This window comes from Ranitomeya imitator, chromosome 9 (assembly GCF_032444005.1).
Source record: "Ranitomeya imitator isolate aRanImi1 chromosome 9, aRanImi1.pri, whole genome shotgun sequence".
Taxonomy (NCBI): Eukaryota; Metazoa; Chordata; class Amphibia; order Anura; family Dendrobatidae; genus Ranitomeya; species Ranitomeya imitator.
The window spans coordinates 132,171,941-132,182,311 of NC_091290.1; the positions used below are offsets into that span (position 1 = coordinate 132,171,941).

Below are 10,371 nucleotides of genomic sequence, written 5' to 3' on the forward strand. Positions count from 1 at the left end.
GGCTGGATGCGAGATCTGTATGTCTCTCCCAGTAATATAGGCTGGATGTGAGCTCTGTGTGTCTCTCCTAGTAATATAGGTTGGATGTGAGCTCTGTGTATCTCTCCCAGTAATATAGGCTGGATGTGAGCTCTGTGTGTCTTTTCCAGTAATATAGACTGGATGTGAGGTCTGTGTGTCTCTTACAGTAATATAGGCTGGATGTGAGGTCTGTGTGTCTCCCAGTAATATAGGCTGGATGTGAGATCTGTGTGTCTCTCAGCAATATAGGCTGGATGTGAGGTCTGTGTGTCTCCCAGTAATATAGGCTGGATGTGAGATCTGTGTGTCTCTCAGTAATATAGGCTGGATGTGAGGTCTGTGTCTCTTTCAGTAATATAGGCTGGATGTGAGGTCTGTGTGTGTCTCCGAATTATATAGGCTGGATATGAGGTCAGTGTATCTTTTTCAGTAATATAAAGATAAATGTAACCTGTGAGTGTCTCTCTCAGTAATACAGACTTGATGTGAGGTGTGTGTCTTTCCTAGAAATATAGGCTGGATGTGAGCTCTGTGTGTCTTTTCCAGTAATATAGACTGGATTTAAGGTCCGAGTGTCTCTCCCAGTAATATAAGCAGGACGTTATCTTTGTGTGTATCCAGAGTGCTACTGTCTTTATTGGCTCATATATGAGAACAGCTTCCATCCTGCACCTATTTCCTCTTCATTAGCTTTCCTCCTCTATAGCCTCTTTTTCTGCAACCCCCTAAAATGTAGATAATTTATTCCCTCTCTGCACCGTGGAGATCTATGAACAACCCACTCCTCCTTCTTTCTGCTACCTCTAACACTGAAAGCAGGGATGTGGAGAGCACAGAGAGCTGGCAGGAGCAGGAGCTCTGACTGACTTGTATCAGTTTTGCAAAAGCACTGAGCTTGATGAAGGATTTACAGATGCTCTGCGGCAGCAAAATCTGTAATAGGGATACTTATACAGTATGTGTTCTATGAATAGATCATCATTTTACCTTATCGGATACTTTTCTCCAGGATCTCTTCCCAGGTGGAACAGGAGAGGTTGGAGGTGCTCCACCTGGTCATGTGTTGTTATTCCAGTAATGTTTTGTCCCGGGCAGAAATTAATACCCTGTAACGATATATCTTGGTTAGATAGACGCTGGGATTATTCGTTATTACTCCATACCTAGATATTAGGGAACGTCCATGAGATCAATTCTTTTTCCAAGCAGCATTACCAATGCTGGCTAAGAAGGTGAGGAGATCATTATTGAATTACTATACGCCCTGCCTCTTCTCTGGACGTGTCCCCGGTCACATATAGTCTTGTTCTCTCTAATAAAACTATGAGAGGACTGCTCAATGGTTCCACAAATCATGACAACTTACCTGGGACAGCTCCTCCCATGAGTTACTCCATGTCCAGTAATGAGCTTTATATGGTCCCCACCGGACCGCCATCAGCTCATTGCCGCGATAATAGAATATTGGCCTAAAGGCAAAGGACCAACAGGCTTTAAAGTCTCAGTACATCTAAACTCAGCCATTCTGCCGGCATTGTGTGTGATCCTGACCTTTCAATTTCTTTGCCCTCCAGAATGACAGGCGACAGATCAATGCCATCTATTACTCTGTCTGAAGGGGGGTCCAGTCCTGCCAGCACCAAACATGTAGTGAACAGATCCATGATGCTGCTCAGCTGGTAGCTCACCTACGAGAAATAATAGGACATTACATAAAAGGGCTTATCTAGAATTTTGCTTCGAGTCCGATTTTCGGCACCTCCACGATCAGCTATTTGAAGGGGCTTTGTTCCTCTGGGGTGTGTTGCATCCTCTTCATTGTGTACCAGGCAAAGCCTCAGTACTATGCAAAGCCTCAGTACCAGGCAAAGCCTCAGTACTAGGCAAAGCTTCAGTACCATGCAAAGCCTCAGTACCAGGCAAAGCCTCAGTACCATGCAAAGCCTCAGTACCAGGCAAAGCCTCAGTACCGGGCAAAGCCTCAGTACCAGGCAAAGCTTCAGTACCATGCAAAGCCTCAGTACCAGGCAAAGCCTCAGTACCATGCAAAGCCTCAGTACCATGCAAAGCCTCAGTACCAGGCAAAGCTTCAGTACCATGCAAAGCCTCAGTACCATGCAAAGCCTCAGTTCCAGGCAAAGCCTCAGTACCATGCAAAGCCTCAGTACCAGGCAAAGCCTCAGTACCAGGTGCGAGCACTACAAATGTAGCTAAACAAGAAAGAGGACTTGGCACTTGTCTGCGTGCTGTGGCCACTACAAACAGTTGTTGGTGGTGCGGAGTCAGACTCTGACCGATTAAACAATAATGGCTTTTCCAGTACTTAGATAGGTCATAAATAACAGATTCGACATCAGACAGTCCCAACACTCAGCTATGGCGGCCAGAAATAAACAACAGCTCCGTATGCAATGTAATGCTTATTGTTGGGTACTGCAACTCAGATCACATTCATTTCAATAGAAGCTGTGCTGCAGCACGGCACTGTTCTGTACTTCCAACCACCGTGGGATCTGCTAAAGGCTGATGGTAGAGGAGTGCCAGACATCAAACCCCCACCATGATATCGACGGCCTACTCAGTGCAGTGTTAGATCAACATTAGATCAGATTAGATCTAACCTTTGGAACTGCAAAATCGGAAAATACTGAAGTTGCTGTACGTCCACCTCTTGGATGGTATCCGAAAGATTTGCATCTCCGTCTAATGACAACATTGAAACACAATTTGTATTAGTAGTCCAAAATGACCAAAAATTTTAAAAAATAAAAATAATTCCAAATTAGCAGGAGTTTCGCTGGCGATATTGGAAAGCAGAAGGTCAGTGGTAGGAAGAAACACAAGGGTGACCAGATAACAAAATCAATTATAAATCGGAAATGCCCAATAATCTGACACATCACCGGTAACAGAATATTTGGATTTTTTTTTCTTTGCTATATTTTGGAACATTTTTTTCCTCTAGAAAATGAGCGAATTCAGAATCAAATAAAAAAAGAAACCACAAAAAAGCATGGAGAAAAGAATAAATGACCTCAGATGGTCGCTCAGCGTTATCAGCATGGCACAGACATGTAGTCATTTTCCTTCTGCATTTTACTTCCTTACAAAGTGCAATAGGAAACTTTTTTTTTTTAATACGTTTTTGCTACAAAATGTAATTCATGCTGCCCATGGATCGGACAACACAAATGACATGATATGTTCTTTGTTGAAAATTGGATTATTGTTTGGTCCCCTGGAAATTAAATGTTACCTGCAGCGCCGCCAATGGAGAAATGGATCATTACACAGGTCCCTTGCATCTATATAGCGGCATAACTAACGTATTAGGCAGGACTATCTAGTAGCCAATGAATGAATTAAGATTCTGTAAAATAGTTTGTGGATTTATTACCTTTAGTCCCTCAGCACAACTTACCTGCCCAGCAACCAAATGCCCTGGCCAACAAGCAGATTTATTACCTTTAGTCCCTCAGCACAACTTACCTGCCCAGCAACCAAATGCCCTGGCCAACAAACAGATTTATTACCTTTAGTCCCTTAGCACAATTTACCTGCCCAGCAACCAAATGCCCTGGCCAACAAGCAGATTTATTACCTTTAGTCCCTCAGCACAACTTTCCTGCCCAGCATCCAAATGCCCCGGCCACTAAGTAGATTTATTACCTTTAGTCCCTTAGCACAATTTACCTGCCCAGCAACCAAATGCCCTGGCAAACATGCAGATTTATTACCTTTAGTCCCTCAGCACAACTTACCTGCCCAGCAACCAAATGCCCCGGCCACCAAGCAATGCCAGGCACCCTCATGCCACCCTCAAATGTTGTCTGCTTCCCACAAAGGAAAGGAGAGTTACTGCCGCCTGGAAGAAGATTATTAAGTTATTCCATCGCTCTGAAGTAAGAATCTAGATTCTAGGAAGTCGGGAGACAGATCGGTTACCTTGGTTAGGAGCAGAAATGAGGGCGGCTCCGTTGTCGGATGTGAAGAACACGAAGGTGTCCTTGGCAATTCCCATGTTCCTTAGAAGTTCCAAAATTTTCCCCACGCTGAAGTCGATTTCACGGACCGCGTCTCCGTACCTGGGAAAACGGTAAAGTCAGAAAGTGTGCCGGGATTTACCGGATTCTTACGCAGGAAAATGAATTCCCCATTTGGTAGTAAAAGTGGCGCAATGCAACAATGGATAATGACAACCTTGAGTTTACCATTTGCAAAAAAACAACGTTACAAAAGGGAGTACGGAGCTTACAGTCCTCGGCGACTCGATCCTAGGAAGCGGCTGGAGGCGTAGACAGGCGCGTGAGTGGCATCAATGGCCCAGTACATAAAGAACGGGTGCTTGATGGCCCCATACTTGCTGATAAAATTCACGGCTTCCTGACGAGAGGAGATAATGTATTAGGGGGGGTTGGGAAAAGACGAATGTCCGTCAAGATCAAAAAAGGAACCGCAATGCATGATCCGGTCTAATCTTTCCCTCCTGATCCGAATTGTCGATCCATTGGATAAAAATGAAAGATTTCTCCTATCCATGATCTCTGGGGTGGTCCGACTGCTGGGAGCCTGGTTCTCTCGGTGTGATCCCGGCTTCTTTATCTTGATTTAATCTTCATACTATAGAACACTTTATAATTAGGGTTCCTACGTTACTACCTGCAGGTACAGCTGTGTTAAGTTGGACTCCCCCGTCTTGTGATTAATCAGTATGTCTTCGTAATATCTAGAAGGAAACGGAAACAATGGTAATGAAAAATATAAAAATAATAATAAAAAAAAAAATACTAAAAAAAAAATACATATATTTTTTAAAAGTCATGTTCTCACAATCTGTATTTATCCTGTGTACGAGATAGGTGGTAGATATCTGATCCAAATATTCCGGATCCCCACCGATTCCTAGAACACGGGTTCTGATCAATGAGTAGGAGAGGAGGTCACTCCATTTAAAGGGGTTGCTCTCATATTGTTTCTTCCGGAGCACACCGCTCATCTGGCTTCCTGTTTGCAGGGGAGCGGTAGACTCCTGAAGATTAACAGATTGGACCAACATCATGGTGGCGCCGCTGGTCCAAACTGTACGTTCTCCAATGCTGCTAACAAAACAGCTTTTCCAGCGATCTCGTAGACTCAGAGCAGCGCTTACAAGCTCTACAGCAAAGGGCTTGTAAGTGCTGCACTCCTTTTCTAGGAAAGCTGTAAACTACATTAAAAAAAGGATTCTAATAAAAAGGTAAATTGCAAAGTTGCTGGCTCATATTTCCAGTCCATGCCTGGGGGACGTGCCTTATACTGACGGTAAAGTGGGGGTCTACAATTACAGAATTAGTGAATGCTTCACCTTCCAATCATCTCCCAGTCTCTGTAAACCGGTATATTTGGCCGCTCTGTGTTATCATAAGGCCCAAAATGACAGTTTGGAGAACCGAACCATTCGTCGAAACCGCGGCTCAGCGGATGATATTTAGTTCTGTGCCCCAGGTGCCTGCGGAGAGGTCAGAATAAGATAAGGAACAGGAAAAGAAATATAAAGCTTCTGGACGTCACCTACGTGATGATAAAAAAATTGGTGTCGACATGAGTTTTACATCCATACAATATTTTAGTTTATTTTTTTTCCCCAAATCTTCTTCAATGGATATTATCAAATAGTGCTTGCAAAATAAATCACTTTTGCAATTTACTGCTTATTAAAATTTTCAGCCGTTCTTGAGATATTAACACTTTTCTTATTGTTTACAGCTTGTTGCCTAGGAGACCGACCTCCGCTGTTGTCTAGTTTGTAAGCAGTGCTCTTAAAACTGGTGCGGGATAGGAGGTGTCACAGTTCTCCGGTGATACAGTATAGCTTCAAAACAGCACTTAGAAGATCAATAGAAAATAACTAGCAAGCACAGCATGTTTTCTGCTGTCTAGCAGCGGTGGTCGGTCTCCAAAGCAACGAGATAGAAACAAAAGAAAAGTGTGAAGATCTCAAAAACGGTTGAAAATTTTAATACGCAGTAAATTGCAAAATTGCTTGTATTTACTAGCACTATCTGAAAATACACATCTATAAAGATTATAAAAATAAGGTCCCTTTAATAGTCAATAGCCACATCAAGTGTGGCCCTTTACCCTTGTCTAGAGGATCTCTATGGAAAAAGGGCATTGGAGATATTCATCTCCCACATCGGCTCCGATCCCCCATACTTAGCACTGTGTCCCCCTCTAGTTTACTGGCAACTACCAGGAGCATCACATGACCACTGCAGCCAATCGGCCACCACTGATCAGCTGCAGACTTCATATTTGTTAGTGCTGTGTATGGAGGAACAGTGCAGGTCTAGGAGATTATCTATTTTTTTCCCTATCATTCTCAGGCCATTCATAAGGGGCTGTTAACTAGTAAACAACCTCTTTAAAGGGAATCTGTAAGCAGGTTTTGCTATCCAATCTGAAAGCACCATGAGGTAGAGACCCTGATTCCAGTAATGTGTCACTTACTGGGCTATGCTTTGCGGTTTCAATAAAATCAGTGTTTTATCAGCGGGAGATTATCACGGTAGGACTAGGTGGCTTGTACCTCCTAGTCCAAACACGCCCCCAGCACTGATTGGCAACTTTCTGCCAATCAGAGGTGTGGGCGGTGTTATGCACAGCTCAGCATTCTGAGATCTGCAGCAGAGAAAACAGTGATTGTATCGCAACTGCTGCACCCAGTAAAATAAATGACACATCGCTGGAATCAGGGTCTCTGCCCCTACATAAGATTACATAGCTAAAACCTGATGACAGATTCCCTTTAAGCTTCTCACAGGCTGTGATGCAATCATAAAGTGATGGCGTATCCTAGAATACCCATTTCTTATGTTCAGTCTATTGAAATTTTACCATTTGCCGACAATTTTATTGATGTATCCGGCCTTCTTCAGCAGCTCCGGCAGCAGCACCTCCGAATCAGGAATCCCACCCAGTATCTCCTGCGGGGTGTAAGCTGCGAACGGGAGGAAGACAGATGATCAATCACACACTTTCTCATCGGCCTTATACCAGCTAATTTCTAAAAACTTTCGCAGCATCTGTAAACAGATGTGAATAAATGACATTTCTGCATATAGAATCAGCCATAATACATTGTCCTACAGCGGCCATTCATGGCTGCCCTTACCGTTCCTGGCATGGTCATTTGTAGTATAGAAACCGTTCCGTATGGGAAGACGTCCCGTAAGTAAAGATGCTCTGGCTATATAATAACGAGATAAATATTGTCAGAACCATTGTCCATAAAATGACAGCGATCGCATACCACGTCCATATTCGTAACGGCACAGTAAATGGTTCGGCGCGCCTATCGCATGTGTCTGAACTAACAGAAGTAATAAAAAAATGCACTAAAAGGATAAAAAAAAAAATAAACTTTTTTTTTTAGATGTGTCATACTGCCAGGTCTGAATGCAGGTTTTTTTTTTTTGCAAAAAAAAAAATACAACAAAAAAAGTAAAATTTTCCAAAAAGCACATAGGCCCCAATTCACGATTTGCGTTTCCCCCCCCCCCCCCCCAAGTCCCTTTTATTTTTTATTTTTCTTGTGGTATTGATGTTGTTTATTCCAAATTCTTAAATATGGCAGACGCGGTTCATTAATTTAAATAGAAAAAAAATAAAATTAAAAAATGCATTTCCATTTTCTCCCTACTTTTTGGCATTTTTCACCCGTTTTTAATTTTTGCTCTAATTCTCATTTTAATTCACAGTTTTTTTTTTTTTTAAATGTTTCTTTTATATTTATTCCTCCGTTTTATATTCCCCATTGTGGGTTTAGGGTTTCCAGATATTTTCGGCTGATTGATCAATTGTGACTTTTTCCTCCTCCCACCACTTGGATTTTGGTGAAAATTTTTGCATCGTTTTTAGCGAACTAGGTGTTTTTTGTTTGTTTGTTTTTTTTTTATAAAAAAGATGAAAGAAAAATAAATAGCATTTTATTTTTTGGCGCAAAATCCATGAACCACATGTGAAATTCTGAAGAATTTGGCAAAAAAATAAAAATTAACAATTACCAACAATCAAAAGAAATAATAAGTAACTAAAAACAAAAAGTAAAATGGGGTCAAAATGTTAAATTGGGTTTTATTTTTTTATTATTTTTTTCAACTTTTTACAAAAAAAAACAAAACCTTTCCTGACGTGGGAAGATATGGCGGGATTGGAGTACGATTGTACAAAAAAAAAAGTGTTACTATTTTGAGACTTTTAGCGCATGTTTTGCTAAAGTAATGCAGACATTTCGGACATACATGAAATGACTCGAGAGGACTTGGGTAGATTTGCGCAAAAAAGTTTTTAAAAATTCGCAATGGATGAATCATCATGGCGATGATGATCATAAAAAAATCAGATGAACGCAAAAAAAGTGAAAAAGGCTCAAATAAAGAAAAATAAAAACAAATAATAATAATAATAATAATAAAAAAAGGTGCAAATTCAACGGTGAATCGGACCCCAATTGGGAGGTCCCCCTAATATTTCTATGAGAGTATCGCTAAGTATCAAACTTGTATATGACACTTGTGTCACCTCTGGCACTTACATGGGGAGCACAGGGGATTAGCGGTGTAAAAATCAGGGAAAAGGACGCCTTCCGACGCCATCCGATCCAGATTAGGGGTCTCTCTGGAGGGTTCTCCAAAAACGCCGAGATCTCCCCATCCCATCTGCAAACAACAAAAAAAAAAACATAAAGAGGCGACAAACCTAAAGTTTGCAAAGTTCTGAAATTCCCAGAGCAAAACTTTTTGCAATTGAGAAATGATTATATGCAAAGTCTTACGTCGTCCATCAGCAGCAGGATGATGTTGGGTCGGGTCCCATTAGTTGCCAGGATTGGTCTGAAAGTACACAGAACCACCAGAGAGAATACAGGAAGCATGACTGCCGGAGGGAAGAAAGACGGCGGCTGCTGGGGCCTAGGGGGTTAAAGGACATGTGATGTGATTGCAGTCATGTGATGTGTGACAGGCGGGGAGGTGTGGAGCCATGTGCTGCTGCAGAGGGTTGTCCTACATGTAACACAAGCAGTCATTGCTGCAGAATGGGCCTAACGTCAGCACTCGGCCCCTCACTCTGTAATGTTATGGGGTCTCTACCCCTTCCACTTCTTACTAATATCACTCACAGGTGATGGGGGAAGTTTTAGGAGCAAGAAATGTCACAGACGGACTTGTTACCCCGGTGGCTCCTATTACAGGACCGTGCTGGTATCAATGAGCTCCGCACCACCGGCCGGTCTGCCACATGTTAGCAAAGGCCGACGGCATGGCGGGGGGCCGGAGGTTATACACCGGGGGTAATGTGGCCGGATGTTATACACCGGGGGTAATGTGGCCGGATGTTATACACCGGGGGTAATGTGGCCGGAGGTTATACACCGGGGGTAATGTGACCGGAGGTTATACACCGGGGGTAATGTGGCCGGATGTTATACACCGGGGGTAATGTGGCCGGAGGTTATACACCGGGGGTAATGTGGCCGGATGTTATACACCGGGGGTAATGTGGCCGGATGTTATACACCGGGGGTAATGTGGCCGGAGGTTATACACCGGGGGTAATGTGGCCGGAGGTTATACACCGGGGGTAATGTGACCGGATGTTACACACCGGGGGTAATGTGGCCGGATGTTACACACCGGGGGTAATGTGGCCGGAGGTTACACACCGGGGGTAATGTGGCCGGAGGTTACACACCGGGGGTAATGTGGCCGGATGTTATACACCGGGGGTAATGTGGCCGGATGTTATACACCGGGGGTAATGTGGCCGGATGTTATACACCGGGGGTAATGTGGCCGGAGGTTATACACCGGGGGTAATGTGGCCGGATGTTATACACCGGGGGTAATGTGGCCGGATGTTATACACCGGGGGTAATGTGGCCGGAGGTTATACACCGGGGGTAATGTGACCGGAGGTTATACACCGGGGGTAATGTGGCCGGATGTTATACACCGGGGGTGATGTGGCCGGATGTTATACACCGGGGGTAATGTGGCCGGATGTTATACACCGGGGGTAATGTGGCCGGAGGTTATACACCGGGGGTAATGTGACCGGATGTTATACACCGGGGGTAATGTGGCCGGATGTTATACACCGGGGGTAATGTGGCCGGAGGTTACACACCGGGGGTAATGTGGCCGGAGGTTACACACCGGGGGTAATGTGGCCGGATGTTATACACCGGGGGTAATGTGGCCGGATGTTATACACCGGGGGTAATGTGGCCGGATGTTATACACCGGGGGTAATGTGGCCGGAGGTTATACACCGGGGGTAATGTGGCCGGAGGTTACACACCGGGGGTAA

At 43.8% G+C, this 10,371-nt stretch overlaps 1 protein-coding gene across 1 annotated transcript in view; it reads right to left on the minus strand.

The window, feature by feature from the left end:
- The window catches only part of GALNS (galactosamine (N-acetyl)-6-sulfatase), a 12,760-nt gene extending 3,777 nt beyond the window's left edge, over positions 1–8,983 (minus strand). Inside the window, exons 1-12 of the mRNA XM_069738934.1 lie at positions 8,837–8,983; positions 8,597–8,720; positions 7,175–7,249; positions 6,898–7,000; positions 5,366–5,509; positions 4,681–4,747; positions 4,277–4,404; positions 3,967–4,106; positions 3,783–3,886; positions 1,573–1,709; positions 1,388–1,490; positions 1,009–1,127 (exon numbers count right to left, since the gene is read on the minus strand). Coding sequence (XP_069595035.1) covers positions 1,009–1,127; positions 1,388–1,490; positions 1,573–1,709; positions 3,783–3,886; positions 3,967–4,106; positions 4,277–4,404; positions 4,681–4,747; positions 5,366–5,509; positions 6,898–7,000; positions 7,175–7,249; positions 8,597–8,720; positions 8,837–8,935 — 1,343 coding nt within the window. The 5' untranslated portion in view covers positions 8,936–8,983. The remainder of the gene's footprint in view (positions 1–1,008; positions 1,128–1,387; positions 1,491–1,572; positions 1,710–3,782; positions 3,887–3,966; positions 4,107–4,276; positions 4,405–4,680; positions 4,748–5,365; positions 5,510–6,897; positions 7,001–7,174; positions 7,250–8,596; positions 8,721–8,836) is intronic.
- Between the last annotated feature and the right edge of the window lie 1,388 nt (positions 8,984–10,371).